The 18827-nt window shown below is 49.3% G+C and overlaps 2 protein-coding genes across 4 annotated transcripts in view; both read left to right on the top strand.

The window, feature by feature from the left end:
• Positions 1 to 4639, top strand: part of TBRG4 (transforming growth factor beta regulator 4) — a 38434-nt gene extending 33795 nt beyond the window's left edge. The window contains exon 11 of the mRNA XM_079946792.1: positions 4335 to 4639. Coding sequence (XP_079802918.1) covers positions 4335 to 4436 — 102 coding nt within the window. The 3' untranslated portion in view covers positions 4437 to 4639. The remainder of the gene's footprint in view (positions 1 to 4334) is intronic.
• Positions 1 to 18827, top strand: part of ZNF653 (zinc finger protein 653) — a 126813-nt gene that overhangs the window by 80841 nt on the left and 27145 nt on the right. The window lies entirely within an intron of this gene.

Here is an 18827-nt window from a genome sequence, read left to right as displayed (position 1 = left end):
GTGGCGAGACTCCTTATGGGGTCCTCGCCGCCGGATCACATTCACTCGGTGCTCTACCAGCTGCACTGGCTCCCAGTGGGGTACAGGATCAGGTTCAAGGTGCTGGTTTTAACCTTTAAAGCCCTATACGGCCCAGGACCCTCGTACCTACGGGACCGCCTCTCCTGGTATGTCCCACGGAGGACCTTACGATCTTCAAATAAAAACATCTTGGAGATCCCGGGCCGCAGGGAGGTTAGGCTGGCCTCAGCCAGAGCCAGGGCTTTTTTGGCTGTGGCCCCAATCTGGTAGAACGCTCTATCACAAGAGACTAGGGCCCTGCGGGACTTGACATCTTTCCGCAGGGCCTGCAAGACAGAGCTGTTCCGCCAGGCCTTTGGCCAAGGCACAGCCTGCCCCCCTCCTTTGGTAATCCTCACAGAACTCTAGCCCAATGTTTGCCATGAATTTGATTTTGAATTGATTTTAGAATGAATGGATTTTAGAATGCTGCGTTACTTTTATTGTTGTTAGCCGCTCTGAGCCCGGCTTCGGCTGGGGAGGGCGGGATATAAATAAAATTTTATTGTTATTATTATTACTATTATTTGAAGGATGGCAGATGCTGTGTGTGAGACAGAGCAGATCAGAGCATTTCCGAGTCTGGTTCTTATGTTATGGATTCAAACTGTAGAATCATAGAGTTGGAAGGGATTATGAGGGTCATTTAGCCCAGCCCCCTGCAATGAAGGAATCTTTTGCCCAATGTGGGGCTCAGACCCACAGCCCTAAGATTGAAAGTCTCATGCCCTACCGAGCTATCGCAGCCGTCCGTACAGGGTTACTATCTCTCCCTAACCAACCTCACAGGGTTGTTGCGAGGATAGAGGCAAGGTGGGTGATTGTCCACATACGCAACCCTGAGCTATGTGCCCATTGCTATCCTTTTCCCCCATACATGGTCTTTCTCCTTCCTCTTTTAATCTCCACAACAAACCTGGGAAGCAGGGAAACCCACGTACGTTTCCTTGGAGGAAAACGATGGGATATAAACGCAGTCAATAAAAATGTATCGCGTGAGGCTGCTGGTCATACGGCCCTGGACTAGGAGAGCATGAGACTTTAATGGCTGGGTTGTGGGTTCGAGACCCACATTGGGCAAAACATTTCTGCATGGCAGGGGGTTGGACTGGATGACCCTTGCGGTCCCTTCCAAGTCTGTGATTCTACGATTAGAGCCATATCACGATATAATACGATACGATACCGTATTTTTCGCTCTATAGGATGCACTTTTTCACCTTCAAAAATGAAGGGGAAATGTGTGTGCATCCTATGGAGCGAAGACACCATAGCCCCGCGACCCTCTCCCGGCTAGAGAGGTGACGCGCGGCTATGGAAGGAGCCTCTTTAGCCGCGCGCCACCTCTCCAGCCGGGAGAGCGCTTGCGGAGCTAAAGAAGCCCCCCGTGACCCTCTCCCGGCTTGAGAGGTGACGCGCGACTGTGGCAGCAGCCTCTCCGCTGCGCCTTTCCGCTGCTCCCTGACCTGCTCTTTGGGGCTGGTGGTAGGCTTCCCCCGCCAGCCCCAAAGAGCAGGTCGAAAGGAACCTGAAGCCTGGTGCACACCGACCCCTCTCGCTCTCCAGGCTTCCAAGGTAGCCGCCTGAACGGCACCTTGTTTTAGAGCGGGAAAACAAGAGGGGGAAAATTCTCCCCCTCTCTGCGCAGCACCTCCTGCCGCTTCGCTGAAGGGGCGCTGGGCAGAGAGGGGGAGAATTTTTTTTCTTGTTCTCCCCCCTCTAAAACAAGGTGCGTCCTATTGTCCGGTGCGTCCTATGGTGCGAAAAATACGGTAATCTTTATTGTGATTGTCCCATACAGAACAACGAACACACTGGACAGAACACACAGGACTAGGACTTGCATGCTCTTTCAGCCCAATCCCCAAATTTGTGCTTTCAATGTGTAAGTTCAGGGGTCACCACTTGTTGTTGTTGTTGTTGTTGTTGTTGTTGTTGTTGTTTAGTCGTTTAGTTGTGTCTGACTCTTTGTGACCCCCTGGACCAGAGCACGCCAGGCACTCCTGTCTTCCACTGCCTCCCGCAGTTTGGTCAAACTCATGCTGGTAGCTTTGAGAACACTGTCCAACCATCTCGTCCTCTGTCGTCCCCTTCTCCTTCTGCCCTCCATCTTTCCCAACATCAGGGAGTCTTCTCATGAGCTGGGCAAAGTATTGGAGCCTCAGCTTCACGATCTGTCCTTCCAGTGAGCACTCAGGGCTGATTTCCTTCAGAATGGAGAGGTTTGATCTTCTTGCAGTCCATGGGACTCTCAAGGGTCTCCTCCAGCACCAGAATTCAAAAGCATCCATTCTCCGGCGATCAGTCTTCTTTATGGTCCAGCTCTCACTTCCATACATCACTACTGGGAAAACCATGGCTTTAACTATACGGATTTTTGTTGGCAAGGTGATGTCTCTGCTTTTTAAGATGCTGTCCTGGTTTGCCATCGCCTTTCTCCCAAGAAGCAGGCGTCTTTTAATTTTGCGGCTGCTGTCCCCATCTGCAGTGATCCTGGAGCCCAAGAAAGTAAAATCTCTCACTGCCTCCATTTCTTCCCCTTCTATTTGCTTGGAGGTGATGGAACCAGTGGCCATGATCTTCGTTCTTTTTGATGTTGAGCTTTCACCCTCATTAAAAGGTTCTTTAATTCCTCCTCGCCTTCTGCCAACAAGGTTGTGTCATCTGCATATCTGAGGTCACCACAGGCTTATCTAAAAAAGCCAAAAGCACATGCGCTCTGCTCTGATTCCCAAAACTGCTGAAAACAGCAGCCCGTCCCTGTCTCTGCATTCTGCTAATAAACACCGTTTTTTTGCGTGAGGCCGCTTAACCCTCTGGCTATCGTTGTTTCAGCCCTTAATCTGTTTGCTCCGACTCGACTGCGTTTTCCCACGGCCCACCGATCCTCCGGCTTTCATTCCTCCAGGTGCCGGCCAGCCGCTTGTTTGTACAAAGTTGGGTGGAAAGTTGAGGCATTGAGAGTCACCAGGGTGGAAGGGGACAGAGATTATCGCTGGCCGGCTGTCTGGGTAGACCGTGGCACCGTTCCCTGCCAGCCCCACTAGCTCAGAGGCACTCTGGATAATCCCCAGGTGCTTAGAAGCCAAGGTGGCTACAAGATGCTCATGGCGAAGGGCTTCTGATCAGGAAAACACTCTGTGTCACGTGCAGACACAACCCAGTCTGGAAGCCAAGCCAGTCGAGGGAGTTCCGTATATGAACTCTTCCCCAAAGGCTGGGGTTTAATGACTCCCGTCTATCAATATCTAAAGAAACCTCTTTAATTCTAGTGCAATTCTGTGATACTAACTGGGTTATAAGGGATGCGGGTGGCGCTGTGGGTTAAACCACAGAGCCTAGGACTTGCCGATCAGAAGGTCAGCAGTTCAAATCCCCGCAACGGGGTGAGCTCCCATTGCTCAGTCCCTGCTCCTGCCAACCTAGCAGTTTGAAAGCACATCAAAGTGCAAGTAGATAAATAGGTACCGCTCCAGCGGGAAGGTAAACGGCGTTTCCGTGCGCTGCTCTGGTTCGCCAGAAGCGGCTTAGCCATGCTGGCCACATGACCCGGAAGCTGTACACCGGCTCCCTCAGCCAATAAAGCGAGATGAGCGCCGCAACCCCAGAGTCGTTCACGACCTGACCTAATGGTCAAGGGTCCCTTTACCTTTACCTTTTAACTGGGTTATGTCGCTTGCTGTTGAAATGCCTGAATACTGAACAGATTCTGAACAACTACAGAGCTGATGTTTCATAAATGAATATGAGAATCTTTGGCTGATCTTCTCTGTCCAGAAATAGATGCAATGCCCGGCAGGGCTTTTCTAGCTGATGCCTGGCGTAGTTTCTGAGCACAATTCAAAGTGTCGGTTCTGACATTTAAAGCCCTAAACAGCCTCGGTCCACTATACCTGAAGGAGTGTCTCCACCCCCATCGTTCTGCCCGGACACTGAGGTCCAGCTCTGAGGGCCTTCTGGTGGTTCCTTCCCTGCGAGAAGTGAGGTTACAGGGAACCAGGCAGAGGGCCTTCTCGGTGGTGGCACCCGCCCTGTGGAACGCCCTCCCACCAGATGTCAAAGAGAATAACAACTACCAGATTTTAGAAGACATCTGAAGGCAGCCCTGTTTAGGGAAGCTTTTAATGTTTAACAGACTACTGTATTTTAATACTTTGTTGGAAGCCGCCCAGAGTGGCTGGGGAAACCCATCCAGATGGGTGGGGAATGAATGAATGAATGAATGAATAAATATTATCATCTCCTCTTTCTCTCTTCCCCTCCACCTGTTGCAGGTTCCCTATTACGAATGGCTTGACCTGAAGTCAGAGTGGCAGAAGACTGCCTACCTCAAAGACAAGATGGGCAAGGCAGTGGCTGAAGAAATGGCAAAATAGGGAGAACAAGAGACACACAGGCGCTCACAAGGGCAATTGACGGATTAACTGCTGGGAGGGAGCGATTCTGCCGGTCCTCGTCAACAGCCACCTTGGCGATGCTCTGAAGGGAAGTGGCTGCGAACATCTCTGGACGCATGGAGGGGGGCCTCTTCATCCATGTATATAGATGTGCATTTGAATAAACGGTCTATTGTACAGTCCAGGTCACACTTTCGGCTGTCTGTTCTGCTCCTGGCCTGGCCGATGAAAGAAAGAGAGTTGCTTCGGAGTCCGTGTGTTGAAAGAAGCCTTTTGGTCTCCCAGGCTGCAGGCAGTGTATATATATATATATATATATATCAGCTAGGCGCCAAATGGCTCCCTTAAACCAGGGCTACAGTTGTCAAAACGGAATGCCTAGTTGCCATTTATTAGAATAAGAATAAGAATAATTTATTTATACCCCGCCCATCTGGCTGGGTTTCCCCAGCCACTCTGGGCGGCTTCCAACAAAACAATAAAATGCAATAACCTATTAAACATTAAAAGCTTCCCTAAACAGGGCTGCCTTCAGACGTCTTCTAAAAGTTTGGTAGTTATTTTTCTCTTTGACATCTGGTGGGAGGACGTTCCATAGGGTGGGTGCCACTACCGAGAAGGCCCTCTGCCTGGTTCCCATGGCTTCTCGCAGTGAGGGAACCGCCAGAAGGCCCTCGGAGCTGGACCTCAGTGTCCGGGCAGAACGATGGGGGTGGAGACGCTCCTTCAGGTATACTGGACCGAGGCTGTTTAGGGCTTTAAAGGTCAGCACCAACACTTTGAATTGTGCTCGGAAACATACTGGGAGCCAATGTAGGTCTTTCAGGACTGGTCTTGGTGGCCACTCCCAGTCACCAGTCTAGCTGCCACATTCTGGATTAATTGCAGTTTCCGGGTCACCTTCAAAGGTAGCCCCATGTAGAGCACGTTGCAGTAGTCCAAGCGGGAGATAACCAGAGCATGCACCACTCTGGCGAGACAGTCCGCGGGCTGGTAGGGTCTCATCCTGCGTACCAGGTGGAGCTGGTAAACAACCGCCCTGGACACAGAATGGACCTGCGCCTCCATGGACAGCTGTGAGTCCAGAATGACTCCCAGGCTGCACACCTGGTCCTTCAGGGGCACAGTGACCCCATTCAGGACCAGGGAGTCCCCCACACCTGCTCGCCTCCTATCCCCCAAAAACAGTACTTCTGTCTTGTCAGGATTCAACCTCAATCTGTTAGCCGCCATCTATCCTCCAACCGCAAAGTAGCTCTCCCAGGAGTGGCTGGGTGCAAGGATACCAAAGGAGGATGTCAAAAACATCAGAATGGCCCGTTCAAGTGCTTTATTAAAGAAAGGTGTAGACTTAGAGCAAAGCAGCCTGCCATGTCTCCCAGCATTTGCAGACCTGGGACGGACACCGCAGCAAGGAGATGGCTTGTCCGCACCCAAGCCAACATGCCTATATTATACACAAAACAGCAAATGTCATTTCACCTGCCCAGATGAAGGCGTAGGTGGAAAATGCTCAGACCTTGCAGATAGCTCCTCTTTCTGGGCTCAGAGCCCAGTCCCTTGAGCCCGCAGATAAGGAGAGCATCAAAGCAAATTAGCTTATATCAGAGCAAGTGAATCTAAACATAGATGAGCTCATTGCTACAACAACTAGCAATTAATGGTGGGGTTATCTCGACTGCCAAGATGGCGTTTGCAGAGCTTCTGGAGCAATTCTCCTTTGGTTGAGCACGTGGTCTGATCCTGTTTACAGCGGCTTCCTCTGTGCGACTCGCCTTCCATGGAAGAAGTTTTTGGAGGGTAATGGCAAACGGTGGCTCAACGGTAGCAAACAAATGAAGGGATCACTAGGTAAAGGTAAAGGTAAAGGTACCCCTGCCCGTACGGGCCAGTCTTGACAGACTCTGGGGTTGTGCGCCCATCTCACTTAAGAGGCCAGGGGCCAGCGCTGTCCGGAGACACTTCCGGGTCACGTGGCCAGCGTGACATCGCTGCTCTGGCCAGAGCCAGAGCCAGAGCCGCACACGGAAACGCCGTTTACCTTCCCGCTGGTAAGCGGTCCCTATTTATCTACTTGCACCCGGAGGTGCTTTCGAACTGCTAGGTTGGCAGGCGCTGGGACCGAGCAGCGGGAGCGCACCCCGCCGCAGGGATTCGAACCGCCGACCTTTCGATCGGCAAGTCCTAGGCGCTGAGGCTTTAACCCACAGCGCCACCTGCGTCCCTCACTAGGAAGGGGGATTAAATGAAGCCACAGACTAGATCTATGGTGTACTCACAGCTTAATATACTGGTTCAATAAATCTTCTGGAAGCTAATAGAATAGAATAGAATAGAATAGAATAGAATAGAATAGAATAGAATAGAATAGAATTTATTATTTATACCCCGCCCATCTGGCTGGGTTTCCCCAGCCACTCTGGGCAGCTTCCGACAAAGTATTAAAATACAGTGGTCTGTTAAACATTGAATCTTCCCCAAAGAAGCTTTTACTGGGAGCCAATGTGGGTCTTTCAGGACCAGTGTTATGTGGTCTTGGCAGCCGCTCCCAGTCACCAGTCTAGCTGCCGCATTCTGGATTAGTTGTAGTTTCCGGGTCACCTTCAAAGGTAGCCCCACATAGAGAGCATTGCAGTAGTCCAAATAACCCACCGACGTCTCCCGAGCTGCAGAGACTCAGGTCTGGGAGAAGGATCGAGCTGAGTACTCGCAGGAGGTGTGCTCGCCTTCGGGCGAAACAGGGAGGTGAGTCACCGGGGGATCAGGACCGGCCATTACCCCGACAGAGATAAAAGGCTGTCGGACCCAAACCCAGGTTGCGGGAGCAACATTGCTGTATGCTAGATCCTGCCTGAGATCCTGTACCTGTCCTTGCCTGGTTTCCTGCCTCGTGTCCTACCTTGGCCCCGTCGGACTGACTCCTAGCAGAACCTTTGGATTCTGGACTGGACATGGACCGCGTTTCTTGGGTTACCCCCAGGCCCAGCACAATGCAACTGCAGAAGGGTTTGGCTGCTGAATCGGCCCATCTCGTCCTTATGGGTGCCACCTAGATGATGGTGATGATGATGATGATGATGATTTTATTTGTACCCCACCCATCTGACTGGGTTTCCCCAGTCTTGCAACCTCACCAAGCAGGCTCGGAAGGAGTGTCTCCACCCCCACCGTTCTGCCCGGACACTGAGGTCCAGCTCCGAGGGCCTTCTGGTGGTTCCCTCCCTGCGAGAAGTGAGGTTACAGGGAACCAGGCAGAGGGCCTTCTCGGTGGTGGCGCCCGCCCTGTGGAACGCCCTCCCACCAGATGTCAAAGAGAACAACAACTACCAGACTTTTAGAAGACATCAGAAGGCAGCCCTGTTTAGGGAAGCTTTTAATGTTTGATGTATTACTGTATTTTAATATTTGGTTGGAAGCCGCCCAGAGTGGCTGGGGAAGCCCAGCCAGATGGGCGGGGTATAAATAATAAATTATTATTATTACTATTACTATTATTATTATTGAGTACAACAGCAGCTCTCCCCACCTGTGATTCCAAGCCACTTCCTGGGGCCGATGAGAGTCCCAGAACCGTAGAGCTGCAAGGGACCACAAGAATCATCTAGTCCAACCCCCAGCAATGCCCAACGTGCAACTTGAACCCATGACCGTGAGATTAAGAGTCTTGTGCTCTTACCAGCCGAGCTATGCCAGGTGCCTGGGTCCAAATGTCCTCAGGTTGGCCAAGACTGCTGTAAATCTATACAGTGGTAGGTAAAGGTAAAGGTAAAGGTACCCCTGCCCGTAGGGGCCAGTCTTGACAGACTCTGGGGTTGTGCGCCCATCTCACTTAAGAGGCCAGGGGCCAGCGCTGTCCGGAGACACTTCCGGGTCACGTGGCCAGCGTGACATCGCTGCTCTGGCGAGCCAGAGCCGCACACGGAAACGCCGTTTACCTTCCCGCCGGTAAGCGGTCCCTATTTATCTACTTGCACCCGGAGGTGCTTTCGAACTGCTAGGTTGGCAGGCGCTGGGACCGAGCAGCGGGAGCGCACCCCGCCGCAGGGATTCGAACCGCCAACCTTTCGATCGGCAAGCCCTAGGCGCTGAGGCTTTAACCCACAGCGCCACCTGCGTCCCTAACAGTGGTACCTCGGTTAAATACAGTGGTACCTCGGGTTAAATACTTAATTTGTTCTGGATGTCCGTTCTTAACCTGAAACTGTTCTTAACCTGAAGCACCGTTTTAGCTAATGGGGCCTCACACTGCCGCCGTGGCACAATTTCTGTTCGCATCCTGAAGCAAAGTTCTTAACCTGAAGCACTATTTTTGGGTTAGCGGAGTCTGTAACCTGAAGCGTATGTAACCTGAAGCATATATAACCCAAGGTACCATGTATAGTAAAGTGTAAAGACCCTAATGGACGCGGGTGGCGCTGTGGGTAAAAGCCTCAGCGCCTAGGGCTTGCCGATCGAAAGGTCGGCGGTTCGAATCCCTGCGGCGGGGTGCGCTCCCGCTGCTCGGTCCCAGCGCCTGCCAACCTAGCAGTTCGAAAGCACCCCCGGGTGCAAGTAGATAAATAGGGACCACTTACTGGTGGGAAGGTAAACGGCGTTTCCGTGTGCTGCGCTGGCTCGCCAGATGCAGCTTTGTCACGCTGGCCACGTGACCCGGAAGTGTCTCCGGACAGCGCTGGCCCCTGGCCTCTTGAGTGAGATGGGCGCACAACCCCAGAGTCTGTCAAGACTGGCCCGTACGGGCAGGGGTACCTTTACCTTTACCTTTAAAGACCCTAATGTTGGGAAAGATGGAGGGTGCAAGGAGAAGGGGACGGCAGAGGACGTGATGGTTGGCCAGTGTTCTCGAAGCTACCAGCATGAGTTTGACCAAACTGCGAGAGGCAGTGGAAGACAGGAGTGCCTGGCGTGCTCTGGTCCATCGGGTCACCAAGAGGCGGACACGACTAAACGACCAAACAACAACAACCACTGTATAGTGGTACCTCAGGTTACATACGCTTCAGGTTACACACTCTGCTAACCCAGAACTAGTGCTTCAGGTTAAGAACTTTGCTTCAGGATAAGAACAGAAATCGTTGAAAAAGATGTTGAAATATACGTTTGTTAAAAAAACCAGAGGCCTTTCTATTAGGAATGGTAGGAAATGAAATTAATAAGAGAGACTGTAAACTGTTTCAATATGCAGTGACTGCCGCAAGGATACTTCTGGCCCAAAGATGGAAGCAGGAAGAAATTCCAACAGTGGAAGAATGGAGAAGGAAATTGACCGAATATGCAGAATTGGACAAATTGACTGGGAAGATTCGATATCAGAAAGACCAAAAGTTTATCAAGGACTGGGGGAAATTTACAGAATATCTGAAAAATATATGTGATGTACAGACAACGCTTGTTGGTTTTGAAAAGACTCTGTGAGATAGTAAGAAATACTGCAAAAAAGAGAGTAAGAGGAAAAGGAGTTGGTAAAGGCAATACTATGTTTAGAAATGCGTTAACAAATAGAAATTTTACGGAAGATTGACAGAGAAACTGAGGGAAGTCAAAAAATGGAAGAATGAGTGTAAAATAATTTGTTGATTGTATAAAATTGTTTGGAAAACGAATAAAAAATATTTTTTAAAAAAAGAACAGAAATCGTGCTCCGGCGGCAGCAGGAGGCCCCATTAGCTAAAGTGGTGCTTCAGGTTAAGAACAGTTTCAGGTTAAGAACAGACCTCCGGAGCGAATTAAGTACTTAACCCGAGGTACCACTGTACATGCGGCGAGCTTACGTAACCCAGTGCACTCGCTGAGCGAATTCTTCTTGGAGCTGAGTGGCTGCTATTGCCTTGAAGGCTTTTCTTTCCAGTAAACTGAACAGTCAGCGATGGTCTCCATGCTCCCTGCTCCGCGCCTCCCCCTCCCCAATGTTGTCGCTGGTGCCCAGAGGCGGCTAATGGGCCTGGCATGTTCAGTGGCGCATACAGCGCCTGCCCACAGGACGGGGCATGTCTTGGCACGCATATCAGAATCTCCGCAGGCTGAATTCTGCCCTCCAGGGGAGAATCTTTGATACCCCTAACCAGGTCACAAGAACATTGGAAGAGCCGGCTGGGTAAGGTTTGGGGTGGCAGCTGACTGGCCGATGATTCAGACTGAGAAACAGCACTTCGATAGACCAGCAGAGCTTCATATATATATATATTCAGGGACGCAGGTGGCGCTGTGGGTTAAACCACAGAACCTAGGACTTGCCGATCAGAAGGTTGGCGGTTCAAATCTCCGTGACGGGGTGAGCTCCCATTACTCGGTTCCAGCTCCTGCCCACCTAGCAGTTCGAAAGCATGTCAAAGTGCAAGTAGATAAATAGGTACCAACTCTGCGAGGTCACTTGCGAAGGTAAACGGGCGTTTCTGTGCGCTGCTCTGGTTCGCCAGAAGCGGCTTAGTCCCTGCCTGGCACCTGAAGACAGACGCCTGTACGCGGGTCCTCAGCCTCAGAGATCAAGCGAGATGAGCGCACACAGAGTCGGGCATGACTGACTGACTAATGGTCAGGGGTCCCTTTACCTATATATATTTATTAATTTTTACATGGAATTTCAAAAATAAAAAATAAAAAATCATACAACATATTTTCTCATCTTATCCAGTGTTTTGGACTTCCATCAACCACATCTGAAGGTTTTTGCATCTTTATCACTTAATCTGCATTTCATTAATTTCACTATTACTTTTCTTCATACTTTTGTCTGCAATATTTCACACAGTCCTCCTTACAAATTCTTCCTGTCATCTTGTCTAATTCTGCATAGTCCATTAATTTTGTCTGCCATTCTTCTTTTGTCAGTAATTCTTCTTGTTTCCATTTCTGTGCCAATAGTACTCTTGCTGCCGTTATTGCGTATAAAAACAGTTTATTATCCTGTCTATTAATATCCTCCCCTACAATGCCAAGTAGAAATGCTTCTGTTTTTTTTAATAAATGTATATTTCAACATCTTTTTCATCTCATTATATATCATTTCCCAGAAGCTTTTCCCTTTCTTACATTCCCACCACATGTGATAAAAAGATCCTTCTTTTTCTTTACATTTCCAACATTTGTTATTTGCTTTAGACATTTTAGCTAATTTCACTGGTGTAATATGCCATCTGTACATCATTTTCATCACGTTTTCTTTCAAAGCATTGCATGCAGTAAATTTTTATCCTTCCTTCCACAGTCTTTCCCACTCTTTTAGCTGTATGTTAAACCCAAAATCGGGGACGCAGATGGCGCTGTGGGTTAAACCACAGAGCCTAGGACTTGCTGATTAAAAGGTCGGTGGTTCGAATCCACACGACGGGGTGAGCTCCCGTTGCTTGGTCCCTGCTCCTGCCAACCTAGCAGTTCGAAAGCACGTCAAAGTGCAAGTAGATAAATAGCAGGAAGGTAAACGGCGTTTCCGTGCGCTGCTCTGGTTTGCCAGAAGCGGCTTAGTCATGCTGGCCACATGACCCGGAAGCTGTATGCCAGCTCCCTCGGTCAATAAAGCGAGATGAGCGCCGCAACCCCAGAGTCGGCCACGACTGGACCTAATGGTCAGGGGTCCCTTTACCCTTTACTATACCCAAAATCCTTGGCCCAATGTATCGTAACTGACTTGACCTCTTCATCTTTCAAATGCCATTCCAGCAGCAATTTATACATTTTAGACAATATTTTACAATCGTTGTTCAACACTTCTGTGACCAGCAGAGCTTCCTAGCGCCCCTGCCCAGCCTCGCAGGGTGGTTGTGCGATCAAGGCGGCAAACGGCTTTTTGCAAATGGATTTTAAGTTGCAGCAGGGAACGAGCTGGTGGTTAAGAAGCTTTCGGGAGCGATTCTCTGTGGAAAGCAAAGGGAGACTGGGAGCCGGCCTCGGCGTCAGATTCAATCAAGGGATCGCGATGGAAATGACCTCGTTTGCAAGCGCTGGAAGGAAGGGAAATAGCAGGGAGACGCAGCGAGGCCGAGCAAGCGCTTGAATACATACACACACACACACAGAGAGAGAGAGAGAGAGAGAGAGAGAGAGAGAGAGAGAGAGAGGCAGGTGGCCTTGCTGCCTTGCTAGAGCAGTGCAGTCCTTGGGAGCTCTGAATTAAAATGGTAGTAGCGAAATTCGAACCCAGGACTCTCCAAAGGGAAGGAGCCCCAACCATGAGCAGTGGCAAGGTGAGAGCCATTGTGGCACCGTGGTTCAGAGTGTGGGACTTGGACCTGGGAGTTGTTATTGTTGTTTAGTCGGTTAGCCATGTTCGCCTCTTCGTGACCCCCTGGACCAGAGCACGCCAGGCCCTCCTGTCTTCCACTGCCTCCCGCAGTTTGCTCAAACTCATGCTGGTAGCTTCAAGAACACTGTCCCACCATCTCGTCCTCTGTCGTCCCCTTCTCCTTGTGCCCTCCATCTTTCCCAACATCAGGGTCTTTTCCAGGGAGTCTTCTCTTCTCAGGAGGTGGCCAAAGTATTGGAGCCTCAGCTTCAGGATCTGTTCTTCCAGTGAACACTCAGGGCTGATTTCCTTAAGAATGGAGAGGTTTGATCTTCTTGCAGTCCATGGGACTCTCAAGAGTCTCCTCCAGCACCAGAATTCAAAAGCATCCATTCTTTGGCTATTAGCATTCTTTATGGTCCAGCTCTCACTTCCATACATCACTACTGGGAAAACCAGAGTTTTAACTATACAGATCTTTGTTGGCAAGGTGATGTCTCTGCTTTTTAAGATGCTGTCTAGGTTTGTCATAAGGGATGCGCGTGGCGCTGTGGGTTAAACCACAGAGCCTAGGACTTGCCGATCAGAAGATCGGTGGTTTGAATCCCTGCGATGGGGTGAGCTCCCATTGCTCGGTCCCTGCTCCTGCCCACCTAGCAGTTCGAAAGCACGTCAAAGTGCAAGTAGATAAACAGGTACCGCTCCGGCGGGAAGGTAAATGGTGTTTCCGCGCGCTGCTCTGGTTTGCCAGAAGTGGCTTAGTCATGCTGTCCATATGACCCGGAAGCTGTACGCCGGCTCCCTCGGCCAATAAAGCGAGATGAGCGCCGCAACCCCAGAGTCGGCCACGACTGGACCTAATGGTCAGGGGTCCCTTTACCTTTACCTTTAGGTTTGTCATTGCTTTTCTCCCAAGAAGCAGGCATCTTTTAATTTCTGCCTGGGTTTGAATCCCCACTTTGCCATGAAGCTCACTGCTTGACCTCTCAGCCTGGCCTACCTCACAGGCTTGTTGTGAGGGATTAAACGAGAAAGGGGAGAACTAGGTACGCCACTCTGAACGCCTTTCTGGATTTCAGTTCCCCCACCCCATAAAATACTACAGTGGTACCTCGGGTTAAGTATTTAATTCGTTCCGGAGGTCTGTTCTTAACCTGAAACTGTTCTCAACCTGAAGCACCACTTTAGCTAATGGGACCTCCCGCTGATGCTGCGCAATTTCTGTTCTCATCCTGAAGCAAGGTTCTTAACCTGAAGCACTATTTCTGGGTTAGCGGAGTCTGTAACCTGAAGCATCTGTAACCCAAGGTACCACTGTATTTTGAAACAGGCTTCCCAGCCTCTCTCTCATTCCACATGAATAGAAGAGTGTTTGTGTGCGTGCGAAATTCTCTAATATTCTCATAGGCTGCCCCTCTTGCACTGATGTAACTGGCCAGTTCTAAGCATCCCGTTTTTTCAAATTCCGTTGTCACCATGGAGACTAAGGCAGGAGGGGAAAGTTTGGTTTCTATGGCAGCAGGCCGGGCTTGACACCTGCAAGGACCAATGGGATGTTTCCTCGGTGTCTAAGCAGCACGCAAGCCCTGGCAGATTATGATCGAGGGTGTCAGCATAAAACTCATTGCGGGTATTTTGCAAGTCATTCGTTCGGAGCCTCGGTTCTCATCGTTCCATGCAAATCGACACTTTTCATCAAGTTACAACATAGATTATAACCCAAACGAAACCCAGAGAGGCTGTAGGCTCCTAGGGGGCAGGGACCTGTTCCTTCCTTCCTTCTTTCCTTTTTTTTTTTTTTAAATAATCTTTATTAATTTAAATTACACACTTATACAAAGAACTTACAATCTCAAACGAAGAGTTCGGACACGACTAAACGACTAAACAACAACAACACTACAAAAAGAAAATTAAAGGAGAAACAATTAAGAAAAAAGAAAGGAAGAAAATACAGAAAAAAGAAAGAAGAAAAAGCAAATTTACGTACATAAAAAATAATAATAAATCTTCCCAATTAATACTTAATTAAACACTTAAATAAAAAAGACTTCTAACAAAACAAGTCTTCCAATCATTCTCATTGTACTGTTTATACTGTTGTTGTTTCCCCCCCGCAGTTTTATATTCTTTAATATTGTTCCACAAACGGTATTTGTTGTGTGTACAAGTATCACTCAAGTTCTGCTAATATGGTGTAATTGGTACAATATGATCTTATATAATCCTTAAATATTCTCCATTCTCCAAATATTTTCCGGTTCAATACTCCTCTAACACTTCCCGTCAGTTTTGCTTCTATCCTTCCACCCACATGTATTGAAATGTACGTGTGATTTTTTTTGGGAAAAGCTTCGCCAAAAAAGATTTGCATTTCTTGTTCCACTTGCCACTGGCATGTAGTCCCTGGACCCATTGCCAGCCAGCGGAAAGTGGGATATAGATTTGTGTGTCCCTGGGGAAAAGAGAGAGATCTATCTGCTTGACATTTTATTTATCGCCAGCTTCATGGTGGAGAGAAATGTCAACAGCGCCACACCAGGCTCCAGCGACTGGCTTCTGCTGGCTCCAGAATATAGGGCAGGCTGAAAAGTCGCAGCACCTACAAAGCAAAAAACACTACCGGTTTTCCTGTCACATGCTGTCCCGCGTTGGAAACTGACGACTGGGGCCAGCTCCATCCCTGGACCCAGAAGCACTGTGTGGCCCAGACCAAAAGCAAAGTCTCTGCTTTAAGGCAGGCCACTAATAATAATAATAATAATAATAATAATAATAATAATAATAATAATTTTATTTTATTTATACCCTGACCATCTCCGGGCGGCTTCCAACAAAATATTAAAATACAGTATTCCTCCAGTTATTTAAAGCTTCTCTAAACAGGGCTGCCTTCAGATGTCTTCTAAAAGTCAGATAGTTGTTTATTTCTTTGACATCTGGTGGGAGGGCATTCCACAGGGCGGGCGCCACCACCGAGAAGGCCCTCTGCCTGGTTCCCTGTAACCTCACTTCTCGCAGGGAGGGAACTGCCAGAAGGCCCTCAGGAAATGGACCCCGGTGTCAGGGCTGAACGATGGGGGTGGAGACGCTCCTTCAGGCTGCGGCTGTTTAGGGCTTTAAAGGTCAGCACCAACACTTTGAATTGTGCTCGGAAACGTACTGGGAGCCAATGTAAGTCTTTCAAGACCGGTGTTATGTGGTCTTGGCGGCTGCCCCCAGTCACCAGTCTAGCTGCCGCATTCTGCATTAATTGCAGTTCCCGAGTCACCTTCAAAGGTAGCCCCACATAGAGCACGTTGCAGTAGTCCAAGCGGGAGATAATCAGAGCATGCACCACTCTGGCCAGACAGTCTGTGGGCAGGGAGGGTCTCATCCTGTGTATGAGATGGAGCTGGTAGACAGCTGCCCTGGACACAGAATTGACCTGCTCCTCCATGGACAGCTGTGAGTCCAAAATGACTCCCAGGCTGCTCACCTGGTCCTTCAGTGGCACAGTTACCCCATTCAGGACCAGGGAATCCTCCACACCTGCCCGCCCCGCCCCCCAAAAACAGTACTTCTGTCTTGTCAGGATTCAGCCTCAAACATATTGCAACAACCAGCTCTCACCTCTGTCTTTTGGGAGCCGGGATCATAAGGAGCCAAGAGAGTGAGAGAAAAACTACTTATTGCCCAAAGTCTCCCTTCTGCACAATTCTTACAGACGCAGCGCAGCCGCTCACCCGCTTCTCATGGGCCAAGAGCTAACTTCCATGCTTCTAGTTCTCAGCAGCACACGGGAAAAGATGATTCCACATCCTTACTCCTCGCATTGGGATTTTTGTGTGTGACTGGCAAGTGCGCATGCAATTTTGCATGCAATAACAGTTGTGCAATCAGATACCGCATTCACGGAATTGGCTGTTGCAGACTTCGTTTTGCTGGTCCTCAAGGATGAAAATAGAGCCTTGAATCAGATTTTGAGTAGTTGGTATTTTGCTCGCCACTAATCTCATATTGGGGACGTGGGTGGCGCTGTGGGTTAAACCACAGAACCTAGGGCTTGCCGATCAGAAGGTCGGCAGTTCGAATCCCCGCGACGGGGTGAGCTCCCATTGACTGGTCACTGCTCTTGCCAACCTAGCAGTTCGAAAGCACGTCAAAGTGCAAGTAGATAAATAGGTACCACTCTGGCAGGAAGGAATATGGCGTTTGCGTGTGCTGCTCTGGTTTGCCAGAAGTGGCTTAGTCATGCTGGCCACATGACCCGGAAGCTGTACGCCGGCTCCCTCGGCCCGTAAAGCGAGATGAGCGCCGCAACCCCAGAGTCGTTTGCGACTGGACTTAATGGTCAGGGGTCCCTTTACCTTTACCTAATCTCATATTGAGGAAAAAAATGGGGGGGGGGAGAGAATTGGCCCTAAGGTGCCCACAGTTCTAACCCTGCCCACCTTCCCCACAGCAAATAAACATATTTTTTACTGACCTATAATCTTTCTTTCTTTCTTTCTTTCTTTCTTTCTTTCTTTCTTTCTTTCTTTCTTTCTCTCTTCTTTCTTTCTTTCTTTCCTTCCTTCCTTCCTTCCTTCCTTCCTTCCTTCCTTCTCTCTCTCTCTCTCTCTCTCTCTCTCTCTCTCTCTCTCTCCTTTCTCAGATCCATCCTTACAGCATTAAGTTTCGAAAATGTTCCTGGTCCAGTGCCAAAGGAACAAAACAGGGAGGCGAGTTTATAAAAGGCATACCCATTTATTATGTCTGAGCTGCCCTAGTTTATGGATCAAGAGATCATTTTTTCGCAGCTGAAGGTAACAATATTCAGAGGGAGAGAGAGGGGGGGGTAGCATATCTGTTGCGGCAACATTGCCACTAACTGCCATGTGGCACCTGCCAGGATCACAGAGGATATGCAAATTACAAGCGCCTAAAATGTACAGATTAACTGCTGTCCTTTACATCGTTCGGGGCTTTCAATGTGGCCCTCGATGAGATGTAGTTTCTGTCCTGGCTTTTGGCACCTAAGCTACACACGCACAAACCTCTATATATCACACACTATTGTAGAATAATATTTTGAATTGTGGTGCTGGAGGAGACTCTTGAGAGTCCCATGGACTACAAGAAGAACAAACCTATCTATTCTTAAGGAAATTAGCCCTGAGTGCTCACTGGAAGGACAGATCCTGAAGCTGAGGCTCCAATACTTTGGCCACCTCATGAGAAGAGAAGACTCCCTGGAAAAGACCCTGATGTTGGGAAAGATGGAGGGCGCAAGGAGAAGGGGACGACAGAGGACGAGATGGTGGGACAGTGTTCTTGAAGCTACCAGCATGAGTGTGACCAAACTGTGGGAGGCAGTGGAAGACAGGAGTGCCTGGCGTGCTCTGGTCCAGGGGGTCACGAAGAGTCGGACAAGACTAGATGACTAAAGAGCAACAACATTGTAGAATCACAGAATTGTTGAGCTGGATCAAGTAGGGTCATCTAGTCCAGGGGTCAGCAAACTTACCGTACCTCGGGCCGGTGTCTCCAGCGCCAATCGCGCCGTGGGCTGCAGGGCAGGGGAAGCGTGTACCCATACGTATGCACACACGCTATTTATGCGGGGGAGGGAAGTCGTTGAAGATTTGGTTATAATGAAAGATGTTCATTTGGAAACATATAATTTGAAAAGTTAATAAAAATTATTTTAAAAATAAGAAGTGCTCTCTCAGTTTTCTCCCCTAGCCATTCTTATACCCCATGAACAGCCTTACCTTCCATTTCCCGATTACACAAGCGGTCAGTTAGCTTCCAGACCCTATTCAAAGTGTTGGTCTTGACTTACAAAGCCTTAAATGGCTCAGGACAACAAGGTTAGCGTCTCCCCATATGAACCACCCCGGACCCCGAGATCATTTTCTGCGGCCCTCCTCTGTGTGCCTCTTCCATGAGAGGTCCAGAGGGTGGCAACACGAGGAACGGGGCCTGCTCTGCAGTGGCTCCCTGTCTGTGGAATGCTCTCCCCAAAGAGGTTCATTATACAAGTTTAGGCAAAAAAGTCTTTGTCCATGGAGTTTTCTTGGCAGGGATACTGGAGTAGCTTGCCGGTTCCTGCTCCAGGTGGATCACGTTTAGTCAAAACTCTCCAATATGACCTGTACATCTTGGGTGGCCCTGCACGGCATAGCTCA

Source organism: Podarcis cretensis, assembly GCF_951804945.1.
Source record: "Podarcis cretensis genome assembly, chromosome: 12".
In the NCBI taxonomy this organism is placed as follows: Eukaryota; Metazoa; Chordata; class Lepidosauria; order Squamata; family Lacertidae; genus Podarcis; species Podarcis cretensis.
This window is presented reverse-complemented; position numbering and strand designations above follow the sequence as displayed.